The sequence below is a fragment of the Megalobrama amblycephala genome, linkage group LG22 (genome assembly GCF_018812025.1).
Source record: "Megalobrama amblycephala isolate DHTTF-2021 linkage group LG22, ASM1881202v1, whole genome shotgun sequence".
In the NCBI taxonomy this organism is placed as follows: Eukaryota; Metazoa; Chordata; class Actinopteri; order Cypriniformes; family Xenocyprididae; genus Megalobrama; species Megalobrama amblycephala.
The window spans coordinates 18,091,824-18,108,280 of NC_063065.1; the positions used below are offsets into that span (position 1 = coordinate 18,091,824).

Here is a 16,457-nt window from a genome sequence, read left to right on the forward strand (position 1 = left end):
TTATATTATGTGTAAAATATAAATTACATGTATCATTTTTATTTTCATGAATAAATATTTATGTCTGGGCCATATTCCAACCTCAAAATAAAATAATAAAATAATAAAAATAAAAAGGCTTCTTTTTTATAGAATTTTTTATTTATTTATTTATTTATTTTTTTAGATATTTTATTAATATATTTATAAATTAAAAAAAAAATATATATATATATATATATATATATATATATATATATATATATATATATATATATATATATATATATATATATATATATATATATATATATATATATATATATTATTATTATTATTTTTTTTTTTTTACTGTATCATAATAAAATAGTATAAAATAATAATAATAATTTTCATTGGTTCATTGTAATGGAAATGTTTATGTTTGTTTTAGGTAGGTAAAACATAATTCCAGATTTTAGTGTGAAATATGACCCAATATACATTTCATTAAATAATAATGAAACGTTTCTATGTGTTATCAACCTGATATTCAACAAATGATTTAAAACCCATAAATCTTGGCTCCGCCCATCACAGGTAAGCGAGGGCCGAGGCTAATAGAGGTGCGGCCTCCTGAGAGAACCAAGGCGGAGGGAGGTGCATGGATGAAGGAGGCAGGAGACTTACATTTCAGGATCACTGGAGAGAGTGATAAGTGCTGGAACAACTCTCTGAGCTACTAGAGTTTCATTCACCCCCTTCACCAACAGCTGATTGGTCAGAGCAGGGGTGATGTCACACAGGATGCATGGAAAGAGCGAGCACAGTGTCATGGAACACCGCAGAGAGAAAGAGAGAGAGAAACAAAAGAACACAAAAAGAAACAACGGTAACAAACTAAAAAACAGCGCAGACATACAACGAAAAACATGACAGAAGCCCAAAGAAGGCGCTACACAGATGAATTAAATAAAAATAAGGACTAAAAAGGCCAGGCAAATTTAACTAAAGCTACAACCACAGATGAGGAGAAGGGGGTTTCTCAGATAGAAGAGTTTTTTAAAACTCCCCGAACCTTCATTACGGACTTACACGGGGTGGGGGTGGTGAAATGTGGGGGTTTGTTACGTAATTTTTGTATGGCAATAGCAAGCGTGTTGTGGTGCAAAAGACGTACGGATGCTTTAAAGCTGCAACAACTTCAAAAACAGGTAAACATTCAGTGATTTGACAGGTAACAGGGATGACAAGGCACAAGGGGGCCCTAGAGGGAGTGTGGAGAGGTCTGAAATACATATTTACCACCTCACACCAACCATCAACATTTTAAATACATAATATTACAGCGAAATTGAATTAAAAACAGCATTAGGTGATAAAACTAATCATTAGACTGGCCTGGAGGAAGGTAAATGTCTTTAAATATAAACTTCAGGCATTGGAAGCATCTATTAACTGTATGGCTAAATAGACATGAACTGAACTGGACTAGGGGCTTACCTCGAACATGCGTGCAGCGGTGCAGCGTACCAGTGCGGATGTATGGACCACTCCATACCAAAGCACCGTCAGAAGAAGCTCATGATACGCAGGGTTTGCCCTGGAAACGAGAAGTAACGGTTTCAGTAGGTAATCACCAAATGACAGTTGATGATCCTACTAAACCTGATCTTCTAGTCAGTTAGATTGCCATTAGCATGTCTGGTGCATTAGATCATCTGGTGACAGTGAAAAGGATATGGGAGTGTAACATGTTATTTTTGTGCTAAACTGCTTAAACCGTTATTGTTGGTTTATACAGGGTTCAACTTCAAGGATGGCCCACTGGCCCGGATCCAGTGTGTGAGCGTTTTGGGCAAGTTCATAGAACTGTCACTTTACATACGGTGTCAGCAGCAAGTCCTTATGCCTTGCAAATGAAAACATTTGGTTTTATATATCATTTGGTCAACTGCTTGTCAATCCTTTAAATGCCAGTATTTTAATATTAACTTCACTGGGGTACAACAGGTTGAAGGTCCAAATTACAGTTTAAATGCAGCTTCAAAGGGCTCTACATGATCCCAGATGAGGAATAAGGGTCTTGTCTAGCAAAACAATTGGCCATTTTCTAAAAAAATAAAAATGTATATACTTTTTATCACAAATGCTAGTCTTGCACCGCTCTGCGATTACGTAATCACGTTGGAAAGGTCACGCGTGACGTAGGCGGAAGTACTGCGGTAGGGCGAAAAACTCTTTTCTCCTCCAACTTCAAAATCGTCCGACATCATTGTTTTACCTTTTTTTGTAAAGGGTGTTTTGCTTAGTCTTTGCACGTTCACTTTGTAGACACTGGATCGGTACTTCCGCCTACTTTCCAACAGGTTTACGTAATGTGTGGCACATCGCAGAGCTAGTGCAAGATGAGCATTTGTGGTTAAAGTTTTTTTACATTTACGTTTTTATATATATATATATATATATATATATATATATATATATTTTTTTTTTTTTTTTTTTAGAAAATACCCAACCGTTTCGCTAGATAAGACCCTAATTCCTCAGCTGGGTTCTTGTAGACCCCTTTGAAGCTGCATTTAAACTGCAATTTGAATCTTTAACACATTATATTGAGAAAAATCCTGAAATGTTTTTCAGGATTAAATATGTTAAATTTATTTTCGACTGAAGAAAGAAAGACATGCACATCTTGGATGACATGGGGGTAAGTAAATTATCAGGAAATTTTAATTGCAAATTTTATTTGTAATAATTTTTTATAAAATTTTAAAATCTATGAAATAATAAAATACAATTATATATACCAAAATCATTTTAAATTGTCTCTAAAAATTGTGTAATAAATATATTTTTTTAAATAATTTGAAAACTATGAAACCATAAAATACAATTATGAATGTAAAATTAATTTTCAAATGTGTAAAAATTGTATAAATAATATTAAAGCAATTCAAATAATAAATAAAATAATACATGTAAAAATACTTTTAAAATTAGAAATATTAAGCTGTAAAAATTTAAAATAAATCTGAAGTAGCTTGGCACACTAATACAAGTCTATTTTTATTTATTTTTTTGTCCTTTTTGGGAGCTTGACAGGCACTGCTTACAGTTAAACAGCACTTTTTGTGTTACAAGGAAGCAATAAAATCGTATTGGTTTGAAATAGCATCAGGGTGAGTAAATGATGACAACATTTGTGTGAGCTACTCCTTTCAAATGAATGAATTAAGTTTTCGTGCACAGAAACTGACAGGTTTTTTCAATAGTGGGTTCATGACTTTTATGAGCAAGTCATTTTACATCATCTTAAAGGAATTACAGCTTCATAAGAGCTCATGCAGAAAGACATCCTGGCTGTGGAGTTAAAACTGCTGACGGACACTCACCCCAGCTCTACAAATGAAGCCTTTAGACTGTCAAGAGGAGCATGGGAGAGAGATAGGGTGGTCATGACATCCTCAAGAAAGCCCACCAAGAGTTTACGGTCCTCCTCCTGAAACAAGCAACTTCATTAGAGGGAGGCTTTCCTGAATTATGACATCATATACCAGGCGTACTGTGACACTCCTACCTGATTGTAGCATGTCAGGACTCCGGTTGCATAGATCGGCACCGTAGCCTTGGTAAGGATGCCGTTTCCTGCGCTGGCATCTGCAGGATACAACTCCTTGTTACAATCTCTAAATGTACATAACTGAACACTCAGTTCCATATTAGATTAGTTAGACTGGACATAAAGTGTTAATTAAATTCTTCTGGTAATACTTCAGAAAGTCTTAAAACATTAAAATGATACAATATGCCCAGTTTTGTTGGCAGATACTTAACCATAGACTTGTTTTAACTCAACAAACATTCAAAGAATGAAAGAAAAAGCTCCATTTTCAAATCCCATGAAGAGTAAAAACACATATTTGACACACAAGTCTCCAGCTTGGGAAAAAGATATAGAAACTAAGAGTGTGTGCTCTGTTCCCAGTCCCTCCTCTGACAGCGGGGGTGTTATTCTTGGTTAACTCAACAGTCACTCACCCACATTCTCCTCAGATAGCCGCAGGATTTCTTGGAATTGAGGTTTTACCTTCAAAAATGAGGGGAAAACAACACCTAAATTAAACTGGAACTGCTGAACTGTGTAACTGTGCCAGACTATTTGCAGCACAAACTCTATTTAGCTACTTCACTTTTCCAAATGAAGAAAATGGAGATTACTATATGGAAAACATGACCTGTCCTACCTTGGTGTTGGTAAAGATTTTCCCAAATGTTCGACACAATCTCCAGAAGAACCTGGAGAACTCGTGCACACAGGTGGATGAGGTGACGTTGATGCGTCCTACAATCTCTATTAGCTGTGGTAAACTGTGGAGAGAAACCAGAATTAGGTCCAGTTCAAATGTATGTGAAGTGGGCCATTTATATGCAGCATGTGAACTAAACTGTATAAAATAACACTTTACTATAAGGTCTCATTTATTAACATTAGTTAATGCATTAACTAACATGAACTAACAAAGAGCAATATTTTTACAGCATTCATTAAAGGTGCTAAAGAGGATCTTTTCGTCGACTGAGAAACCAAAGACTGTTAGTGAGTTTTTGAAATGAGCGCATGCGTAAGAACAACCCCCCTCCTTCACAGCTCATTTCGAGGGAACGCCTCCCAAAACCTGTGCACGACTATTGGAACACGAGTGTTTACCACCGGCATTCGCTGTGTCGTGTTAGTGGATTCATTATGTCGGACTCACCGCAGGTAACTCATAATCTGCAGTTGTTATTCCTGTCTCCTGACAAAAACCTTGCATGCGGCGCCTGTGGAGTGTGGAAAGTTACTGGAGCGCGCAGCCGCGCACATCTCTCACAAGGAACGTCATGGCAGTGAATGACAAGCCAGAGGGCCAATCGTTTACATGATGATTGGCTGATGTTTTTAAGGCCCTACCTCGTGCACAGATGATGTATATTAATATTATTCATTTCAGTGCACCTAATAAATAGTCTTTTATCAGTTAGTAAAGACAGTTTCAAGTAATATTGCAAAAATGTATAAAACAAAACATCCTCTTTAGCAAGTTTAACCTTCGTTAATGTTAGTGAATAAAAATGTTCATGTTCATGTCAGTTCACAGTACATTAATTTTAACAGATACAACTTTTGATTTCAATGTTAGTAAATGTTAATATTACATTAAGAAAAATAAATGCTGTAGAAGTATTGTTCATTGTAAGTTAAAGGGGTCTTTGATTATGATTTCACTTTTTTAACTTTAGTTAGTGTGTAATGTTGCTGTTTGAACATAACATCTGCAAAGTTCAATGCAAAGGGAGATATTTTCTTTCACAGAAATCGTTTTTTAAGGACTACAACAAATGGCTGGTAGGGACTACAACGAGCTTCTTCCTGGGTTGGTGACATCACAAACCCCAAAATTTACATAAACCCTGCCACCGGGAACACGCAACAAAGGGAAGAGAAGAGGAAGAGTTGTTGTAGTAGAGTGTTGCTGCCATGCCAGCTGTTGTTGTTGAGAAACCGAAGCGTGAGCTGTTAAAGCTCCGCCCTCTTCTGGAAAGGGGGCCGGGAGCAGCAGCTCATTTGCATTTAAAGGGACACACACAAAAAACGTCGTGTTTTTGCTCACACCCAAATAGGGGCAAATTTGACAAGCTATAATAAATGATCTGTGGGGTATTTTGAGCTGAAACTTCACAGACACATTCTGGGAACACCAGAGACTTATATTACATCTTGTGAAAAGGAGCATAATAGGTGCCCTTTAACTATTAACTATAACTAGTTCGTTAACTGATGTTAACAAATTAAGCCTTACTGTAATGTTCCCAAAAATTAGAAGGATTTTAAATACATTGGGACAATATTACACACTTTAGTAGTATTTTATTTTTACAGACAAAAGTACTCTAAATTTAGTTTTAAATATCCATCTGGATTAAACATGCTATTCTACTATACCTTCAGGATTTCAATATGTAACTGACCTCTGTTCTAATGTTTGTTTGTTTATAAGTTTGCATGCCAGCAAGCATGATATACAGTACAGTCCAAAAGTTTGGAACCACTAAGATTTTTAATGTTTTTAAAAGAAGTTTCGTCTGCTCACCAAGGCTACATTTATTTAATTAAAAATACAGTAAAAAACAGTAATATTGTGAAATATTATTACAATTTAAAGTAACTGTTTTCTATTTGAATATATTTCACAAAGTAATTTATTCCTGTAATGGCAAAGCTGAATTTTCAGCATCATTACTCCAGTCTTCAGTGTCACATGATCCTTCAGAAATCATTCTAATATGCTGATCTGCTGCTCAAGAAACATTTAATGTGTACAATTGTACAAAATATTTGTGTACAATATTTTTTTTCAGGATTATTTGATGAATAGAAAGTTCAAAAGAACAGTGTTTATCTGAAATCTAATCTTTTGTAACATTATAAATGTCTTTACTGCCACTTTTGATTGATTTAATGCATCCTTGCTGAATAAAAGTATTCATTTCTTTAATTTCTTTTCAAAAAAATAAAAATAAAAATTCTTACTGACCCCAAACTTTTGAACGGTAGTGTATAATGCTACAGAAGCTTTGTATTTCAGACAAATGCTGTTCTTTTGAACTTTCTATTCATCAAGGAATCCTGAAAAAAAAAAAGTACACAACTGTTTTCAACATTGAAAATAATCATAAATGTTTATTGAGCAGCAAATCAGCATATTAGAAAGATTTCTGAAGGATCATGTGACACTGAAGACTGGGGTAACGATGCTGAAAATTCAGCTTTGCATCACAGGAATAAATTACTTTGTCAAATATATTTAAACAGTACACAGTTATTTTAAATTGTAATAATATTTCACAATATTACTGTTTTTACTGTATTTTTAATTAAATAAATGTAGCCTTGGTGAGCAGACGAGACTTCTTTTAAAAACATTAAAAATCTTAGCGGTTCCAAACTTTTTGACTGTATTGTATATATACACATCCATGCATATGTATCAAAACAAATATTTTTATATAACAAAACAACTGATTTTTAAAAGGGTTTTAAAGTTTATCTTTGATAAAAGTTGAACTACACATGGCCTTCCTTAATTAAAAAACTTCATAAGAATTACCTAAAAAATAAAGAGGCCTAGGAGATATTGGACTCTGATATATGATCTTCAGAGTCTGGAGTCATTTGACACTTTCTGACCCTTATTATTCACTTCTAAATGATCTGGGTGGCATGAAGAATTAGCTTTGGATTATGAAAACTAACAGTATAGCAAAAGATCAAGGAAAACTCTTTTTATAAACACATATGCATGCAGTTAACTCTCTAAAATGTCTGAGGTGCGGCATGGTGGAAGTGCACATGCTCCGACATGAGTGGGTGACCCCAGTTCCTGTCTCCACCTTCAATAAAAATGTCAAAAAAGGCCAAAAACCAGAGGTCAAAGGGGTAAGAGTGTGCATGAGACATCCACTCACAACTGGTTGACCACCCAGAGCAAACTGTCCCATCCTGTAGTTCCTTCATGCTGGAGCTGATGATCATATAACTGCAGCAGAACTGCCAACTGCTCTCGGCTGCCCACGATGGTGGCCACGTCCTGCAACGGGGAGGCTGGCCGCGGGAATCGGGTCACTGCAGGGTCACATGCACGCACGCACACACACACACACAGAAGCAAACTTTAAAACCAGGAATACACCAAAAAAAGCATAACTGCACAAATCATCTGACACGGCCGCAGTGCGTAAATGAAAGAGCACTTTGATAGTGAGCCCAAAACCAGAGAGCAACCTCAACATGGCAGGAACCCTACAGTTACACTGAGTCAGGCGCCAGGTCTGCATCGCTAAACGTGGCCTGACTGAGAATGTTAGTGAAAAACGTGTGCGTGCGCATGTTGACGTTGGCCGACCCTCACCCTCGATAGGAGGCACGTCGCCCTGTAGGTTGGCTCGACTGGTGAAGGGGGCGTTCTGAAGCAGCACCGCAAACAGAGACGGGATGAGGGACTGAAGCGCTGACAGATACATATGTAGCTTGTGTTCATCTAGACCATATTCACCCTGCTGGAGAAAGAGGGAAACAGAGAGAGAGAGAGAGAGAGAGAGAGGAATTTAGGAATTAAATAACTGAAGGGAGCTAAAAGAGCATGTTTGTAGTGCTGTACACATTTGGCTAACTTTGTGGGGACAAAATTTCTTTAAACATGCCCAGAAGAACTGCAAAACCTGGCCAAATCTTGAAGTTCTAAATATTTAGAATAATATATAAGACTTGATTCTTAAAGGCACAATATGCAATTTTTTGCCGCTAGAGGTCGCATATTCAAAACAAAGGTATAGCTTGATGACACCTTGATTTCGTTGAATCATGGGAGGTGTTGTCTTCACATCTACAGCCGGTGGAAAAGAATCTGACGGGACTTGGGCAGAAATAATATTCATGGATGAGCTAATGTATTAAAGAGTTACTGTAGAATGAAGCAGAGTGTGGTTGAAAGCCGTTGGAGCTGAACGAGGCCGCTGGAACGATTGCTAATGAGAGACGAGCGCGACACATGGCTCAACAGAAGTGGAGCTTTTATTATGCCACAGACGACCGCTTCCGCTTCTTCCGGTCATGCATATGTGGGGTAACACAGCTATGTTTTATCATATTAGATACATTTGTGTGTTGAATGTTGTTATAATGCTACTCTGTGTGTTCACTCGGCGGCTACTATGAGTCACTTGTTGCACACTACAGTAAGCTAGATCGATATCAGTCATGGTAAAACATGATACACGCTTTAAATCAAGAAAATGAGATTTAAACAATAAGACTTCCTGTGTTGAGCTATATAACAATGATTACTTTTCTGTCGATGAATGTATCCAAACAGTTGCTCACCTGTCTAATAAAACACATAATATATTAAAGTGTCTTTGATGTTTCCATGGTTTCTACAAAATAAAACGATGTCATTGATAGACGACGGACTGACACGGTCCGTGTCCTGGTTAAAATTGCTTATTTCTCTGGATTTAAACATTCTTGGAAACATTTGGGATAATTTAAGTACACGAGTCATCAAAATACATAACATTGTTCTAGTGGTTTTTGGATATTTAACCCAAAAGTCTTACATTTTGTGCCTTTAAGAGTCAATTGTAGAAAGAATGTTTGATTCTAACGACTGAACTACAAAAATATTCTAAGACTCAATTGATTCTATTGATTCAAATGTACAATTCCATTGAAAAGTTTGGGGTCAATACATTTTTTTGATGTCTCTTATGATCACTATAGCTGCATTTATTGTAAAAGCAGTAATACTGTTAAATATTATTATAATTTAAATAAATATTACTATTTTAGTATATTTTAAAGTGTATTTTTTTTAAAGTGTAATTTTCAGCAGCCATTACACCAGTCTTCAGTGTCACATGATCACTCAGAAATCATTTTTATATGCTGATTTGATGCTCAATAAACATTTTTATTATCAATGTTGAAAACAGTTGTGCTTCTTAATATTATTGTGGAAACCATGATAAAAAATTTTTTTTTCAGAATTCACTGATGAATAGAAAGTTCAAAAGAACAGCATTTATTTAAAACAAACTATTTGTAACAATGTAAAAGTCTACAAAAGTCAAATCTTACTGACCCTAAACTTTTGAATGGTAAAAAAAAAAATATATATTCTAAATAAATTTGATACTAAATAGGCAATTCGAAAAGATTGAAAGACTTCATTCTCAAGATTCAAATATAACAGAATTAAAAATTAGATTCTAAATAGTCAATTATAAAATCTTCAAATGATTCTATTCTAAATAATAAAAAAAAATTGAAAAATTTGAAAAAGTGTCAAATATAAAAGGATTTGATCATCTAAGTTTAAATATTCATTTAAAAAAAATATTTGAATGAATCTTTTTCATTTAATCTTTACAGAAGAATCTAAGATTCAAATCTAAATAAAATATTCAATTCTAAAAAGATTGAAAGATTCCATTCTGGAAAAAAAAAAAAAGAAAAAAGATTTTTAAAAACCATTTAAAACAGGCCAAGTGTAAACATGCTAAAGAAACAATGTGGAACAGCGCCGGCGGTCCTAAAAAGGATGCAATTTTGTGAGTGTGCTGATTTTCACCTTGAGCAGTTTCTCGATGCGCGTGAGGAGGGAGGGGATGAGCTGGGACTGTAAATTGCCCAGTTCTGTGCACCAGGCAGCGAAGGCAGGAATGAACACTTGGTGGGTGGCACTGACCACCCTTTCCGAGGGGTCGCCCAGAGACAACAGCATCAGCTCAAAGCCCTGTTCACAGCCATATACAAAATACAGCACACATACACAAGAAAATACTAGTAAAATTACTGTAAAAACTTTAAAAAACACTGAATTATGCTGGAACGCAAAAGTAGCACACACCTGGGAGTATTTGTCTGGATCGTCAATGTAGCCCATTATAATGCCTAAACTTTTGACCACAGCTTCTCGGACCATATCTGCTTTATCTTCCGCCAACATTTGCTGAAGCATGGACAGAACCAGGGAGCTTCGGATCTCCTTCTGCAGACACACACACGTATTTGTATTGCCATGCCAGTTTTGAATCCCAGCACAACATCTTTTTATGTACACTGCTATGTTTGGTTAAATCATTAAGTGTTTCTACTCATGAGGGAGTAAGTAAACATCAGATACTCCATAATAAACAGGAGCATTAAAAGGCAAAAAAGGCAAAATGCCAACAATCAGAGCACCGTTTGAGCCAAATCAGTCCCGATATATGCAAGCCAGCGTTTCATAGCACTAAACGAACAGCCTGCTGAGCGTTCCAGCCGTAACTCTATGATGTATGGCCACTGTAAACAAACAGCATTCCTCCATAGCAACACACACATGTGATCAAAGTGAACATAAATGTAAACCGAGTTTGCACTGTGCTGATATTCGTCAGTTTGATTATTTGAGAATTATTATTTGATTATTTCATCGTGCTCTTGCTTGACTACATCTAGAGTTTAGCGATCACTAACTGTGACATTGTTGAAAGGTGGACATGATTAATGTGTCCCAGTTAGACAGCTTTTATATTTAGAGGAACAGAGTCTCTTACGGGTAAATAAGGGGCCAGGGCTCCACATGCTTCCGCCACCAGAAGTCTTCTCTCTGGATACTTGTGGTTGATCTGAGCAAGAGAAACACACATGCAACACAGACATACACAAAGAGAGCAAGACACAACACGGCAGCGTCAGTTCCAGCTCTGACCGCAGGACTGCATACCCACCCGTACCCTCTGTAAACCACATTAGCTCATATTCTTCAGTGTTAAACTCTGAAATTGTTTAGGTTCTTTCCTCAGCGGAAATAGGTTTCCATGTGGGGAGTTGTGAACGTACTGTACTTTTGAGAGAGTTTACTTAAAACTAACAGTAAACTTGGGGATGTGTACCAAATCATGTTGAAACATAAAAATTCAATAACTATTCAATTACTATATTTTCCCCCTCAGAAATATAACAGCTTAAGTCTTAAAAGACTAAAAGATTGCATTTAAAAGATTCAAATATTAAATATTTGAAAATTCACTAAATATTTATTTCTAAAAAGAAAAAAAAAACATTCTAAAAATGATCAAATATTCAATTATAAAGATTCCATTCTAAAAAGATTCAAATATTCCGCTATAAAGATTCCATTCTAAAACCAAATGCTCTCTCTACCGTGTTTAATGGATATCTAAAAAGACTGAAATATTTTTTTCTTAAAAAAATTCTTAAAAGACTAAAAATTCAATTTGAAAGATTAATAAAGATTTCTAAAAAAAAAAAAAAGAAGATAAAAAAATATTAATATTATATATTATATACACACACACACACACTACCGTTCAAAAGTTTGGGATCGGTAAGATTTTTAATGTCTTTAAAAGAAGTTTCGTCTGCTCACCAAGGCTACATTTATTTAATTAAAAATACAGTAAAAACAGTAATATTGTGAAATATTATTACAATTTAAAAGGACTGTTTTCTATTTGAAAATATTTTAAAATGTAATTTATTCCTATGATCAAAGCTGAATTTTCAGCATCATTACTCCAGTCTTCAGTGTCACATGATCCTTCAGAAATCATTAATCAATATGATGATCTGCTGCTCAAGAAACATTTATTGTTTACAATTGTACAAAATATTTGTGTACAATATTTTTTTCAGGATTCTTTGATGAATAGAAAGTTCAAACGAACAGCATTTATTTGAAATATAATCTTTTGTTACATTTTAAACGTGTTTACTGTCACTTTTGATCGATTTAATGCATCCTTGTTGAAAAAAAAAAATTAATTTCTTTAAATTCTTCTCAAAAAAATAAAAATAAAAATTCTTACTGACCCCAAACTTTTGAACGCTAGTGTATAATTTTTTACAAAAGCTTTGTATTTCAGATAAATGCTGTTCTTTTGAACTTTCTATTCATCAAGGAATCCTGAAAAAAAGTATACAACTGTTTTTATATTATATTCCAATAGAAAACAGTTATTTCAAATTGTAATAATATTATTTCACAATATTACTGTTTTTACTGTATTTTTAATTAAATAAATGCAATCTTGGTGAGCAGACAAAACTTTTAAAAAATATTAAAAATCTTACTGATCCCAAACTTTTGAACGGTAGTGTGTGTGTTTTTTATTTATATATATATATATATATATATATATATATATATATATATATATATATATATATATATATATATATATATATAAAAACACACACACATACAAACTAAATTAAATATTTTAAAACTTTATATGTTTCCAATCTAAAAAGGATTCAAAGATTCCATTATTTGTTGGTTTATTATTATGTTTAACGCCATGTTAGCATCTGGGCTATTTAACACATGGTCAATATCACAATCCATAAAATTTTGATTATTATATAAAACATTTCAACCTGACATGGCAAAAAAATCTAAAATACATTCTGGCAGTATCATAAAAATTACAGTCCAATAGAATATGTTTAACAGTCAAATGAACTTGACATGAGAGACAAAGGAGGAACTTCTATTTTAAATAGATTCAAAAATTCCATACCAAAAATATTCAAATAATTTAGTCTAAAAGCTAAAAATGCTAAAAATATTTAAGTGCGACCACTTTATGCAGTTTAAAGGGACCATATACTAAACTAGTGAAGCAATTTTTCAAGTCCTTTTTCAACTTTAGTAAAACCATTTTCACATTTTCTCTGAACCTCTCTGAAATAAACAGTAGCTTATTTTGTCACTGCACCTTCTATATACAAATGATTGGCTAACCTCACATGTGAAAACTATTACCATCGCTCAAACTGCCTCACATCAGTGTGGCCAAGTTGCCGAAGTGAATACGTATTTAAATGTGACCTGTGCTGGCAAAATGAGTCAATTTTATTGTTTATTTTCACAATCTCTAATTAAAAAACCCTTCAAAATGATGTATGGTTTTTTGGAATCTGACAAAAAAAAATGACTGAGCTACACCTGTTTGAACTCGATGGAGTCAGCAAAGTCAATTTTCTGAAGGTTTCCAAACAAAATCACCTAGAAACCATACCTTAAGATCCATACCTCAAGACACCTCATCAAAACCAAATGTGACCTGATCCAGCAAAATGAGTCACAGTGACCCAAATTTCAAAATTGAGATTTTGGTATCAATGGAAAAATGAGACAATAAGCTTTAAAATGATATCCTAGTTAAAGTCATACCTTGAATGGTTTTAAAGATATACCCATTTGAATTATGGTCGTCTGCCCTCTTTTTCCAATTGAAAACCTGAGAAAATCGCTTTTAAAGTTTTTTGCCCGTTTTTTTGTTGATATCTTTCAAAATCCATTGCATTTAAAGGGATAAACTATTTATTTTACAGCTTAATTTGACCAAAGACATTTATATATATATATATATATATATATATATATATATATATATATAAAATGCTATTAAACCAGGCTGAAGCTCAAATTATTTTAAAGTATTTATTTGAATTAATATTTTATAAGGCACTTTTACAAAGATTTACTAAAATCAGAAAGATTGAACAGAGGTGCTACATTTTTGCTTGAGAGAGAGGGTGTGTGTGTGTGTGTGTGTGTGTGTGTGTGTGTGTGTGTGTGTGTGTGTGTGTGTGTGTGTGTGTGTGTGTGTGTGTGTGTGTGTGAGAGAGAGTGAGTGAGTGAGAGAGAGAGAGAGAAAGTGAGAGAGGCAGAGAGACAAGCAAAGAGAGAACAAATAATGCTAGCCTATGCAATCATATCTTTGTGTAGGCTAGTTGACAATAACAGTGTAACAAATTCATAACGGAGATACCAGCGCGCGCTAGTCTGACAGGAGGACGGCTGGACCGATCGCGTGCCTGTCAGTCGAAACGGGGCTTCCCATTCTCATTTTGATTCGTTCTATACAACGTGTAACACCATATTTGGAGAGCAGAGATAGTGATATTTCAGGGGATACCGGGAAATGCCCATAACGCTGCATTCACACGGGGCGTCAGCGTCAACGCTTGACGGAGAGCGTGTCTGAAGCTTGTGTTGACGCGACCGTTATAGTGATAACAGCCAATCACATTACTTTCCAGTGTTGCACAAACGCAATTGGCTAGCAACTGCTCTAGGGTATTTGCATAGGGCCATCTGATTGGATGACGCCTGCGTTGGCGCTTGAAAAGTTGAGAAATCTTTAACTTCTGCCGCTTGCAACGCAAGTGAAGCGACGTGACGGAACCATACCCACAAATTCAGTTCGGCAACGCATGACGTCACCCATTCAAAGTAAATGACAAGCGTTAACGTCGACGCCCCGTGTGAATGCAGCGTAAGGAGTTGAAAAGTTCATTTCCAGCGAATTTAGTAAAACCATGTCAAATTTAATAGCCATTTAAATACCTTTACTCAATTATCTGGACTACGAAACTTTGGGAAATTATTTTTGAAAGTCAGTTCTTTGAAATTAGCTTAAAAAAAAAAAAAAAAAAAATGATTTTTTTCATTGTTTTTCCACATTATCGGCCCATATCTTAAAATAGAATGTTGCGACTTCCGACTCATTTCACCAGACCGGGTCACAAATATCTATAGGAAAATATATTTATATTATTTTTTACTTGGATCACTAGATGAGAGATTAATGAACTAATTTTTGTGAAAACCTCAAATTCGCCCGAAATCAACATTTTTGACTTGTTTTGCCTGTAGCCCGAAATTAGCCAGTGCGCATTCAGACTCATTTTGACAACACGGGTCACATTTGGAAAAATAGCTCATATGTTGTAACACAGAGTATGCCAACACAATTAAACAGAAAATTCTGCTTGTCTTTCTTTAAAGGGGTCATGACATGAGAAATCAAATTTGTCACAGGCCCCGCCCACTGGCATTCATTTACTTTACTTTACTTTATACTTTATCTGCTTAAAGGCTGACATTTGCCTACACTGGATGTAGAAAAAACACAGAATCCAATGAAAATCAAATAGAACCCATTATAATGACTGATGCTGTCTCCACTGGATACAGTATACAGATGCGAGTTCAGTTTCTGACATACTTCACACGCTTGAAACTGTCGACAACAGGACAAATGAAAGAGTGAACAAAATATTTGCTTTGACACATCCAGTTTAAACAGTTTGTTTGCATCTCTGTACAGACTTCAGAAGGATCCCAGCGTTGGAAACGATTGGATGTTTTATTTTAATGGTGTCACAGGATTATATGTTTGTTCGGAGTTCGCAAATAAACTTTTGTTGAAAGATAAAGCCGCCAACTGTATTGGGATCTGACAGCAGCTGCGCCACAAACCGTAAGTGAATGATTTCATAATGATTTGTCTATGGCGGTTTTATATGGATAATGTTTGTAAAACACTAACACTTTACGGTGTCCTGTGCAATGACATTAGCCAATCAAAACGGAGGCAGTTTTCTGATAAGCCTTAAAGGAGATGCCCCTTAAAACCAGATAATTTCAGACAGAGGGTCAGAATGAGGGTTGAAAATAACTGTTTTTCTGCATATATATTTGTTTTTATTAACATTATATATTTATTAAAATAATTTTTAATTTTTTGCCATGATCCCTTTAATGCGGTGAGTGTGTATACGAGTTCGAGAACTAACCTGTTCCCAGCACTGCGGCAGGAGTTCGGCTTCCACCCGAGTGGGACCCACATGGCGAGCGAAGGCCACACACCCGGTCAGAATCATCTGCCTGAAGAGGAACATTGCAGCAGAATGTTATCAGACTCAAAACAAAACCGCCATTGGTCAGTTTACACATGCGCAGATGCCCAAATGCACACACACCTCTGCTCATCATCAGGTCTCTTGATAAGATTAAAGAGGATGTGCAGTAGCTGGTCTCTTTCTTTGGGCTCGGGATGCAGGCAGGCCGTACACAGAATGAGAGGAATCAACTCCT

The 16,457-nt window shown here is 35.2% G+C and overlaps 1 protein-coding gene across 11 annotated transcripts in view; it reads right to left on the reverse strand.

The window, feature by feature from the left end:
• Nucleotides 1-16,457, reverse strand: part of relch (RAB11 binding and LisH domain, coiled-coil and HEAT repeat containing) — a 63,696-nt gene that overhangs the window by 13,725 nt on the left and 33,514 nt on the right. For 6 of the 11 annotated variants that reach the window (XM_048174065.1, XM_048174072.1, XM_048174074.1 and 3 more), the window contains 13 exons: nucleotides 16,343-16,455; nucleotides 16,157-16,247; nucleotides 11,101-11,172; nucleotides 10,410-10,550; nucleotides 10,131-10,295; nucleotides 7,911-8,058; nucleotides 7,468-7,624; nucleotides 4,206-4,329; nucleotides 4,000-4,048; nucleotides 3,539-3,618; nucleotides 3,354-3,460; nucleotides 1,462-1,561; nucleotides 649-731 (listed from right to left, as the gene is read on the reverse strand). In XM_048174065.1, the coding sequence (XP_048030022.1) occupies nucleotides 649-731; nucleotides 1,462-1,561; nucleotides 3,354-3,460; nucleotides 3,539-3,618; nucleotides 4,000-4,048; nucleotides 4,206-4,329; nucleotides 7,468-7,624; nucleotides 7,911-8,058; nucleotides 10,131-10,295; nucleotides 10,410-10,550; nucleotides 11,101-11,172; nucleotides 16,157-16,247; nucleotides 16,343-16,455 (1,430 nt within the window). The remainder of the gene's footprint in view (nucleotides 1-648; nucleotides 732-1,461; nucleotides 1,562-3,353; nucleotides 3,461-3,538; nucleotides 3,619-3,999; nucleotides 4,049-4,205; nucleotides 4,330-7,467; nucleotides 7,625-7,910; nucleotides 8,059-10,130; nucleotides 10,296-10,409; nucleotides 10,551-11,100; nucleotides 11,173-16,156; nucleotides 16,248-16,342; nucleotides 16,456-16,457) is intronic. The other 5 variants (XR_007182429.1, XM_048174070.1, XM_048174066.1 and 2 more) reach the window with 2 other exon arrangements.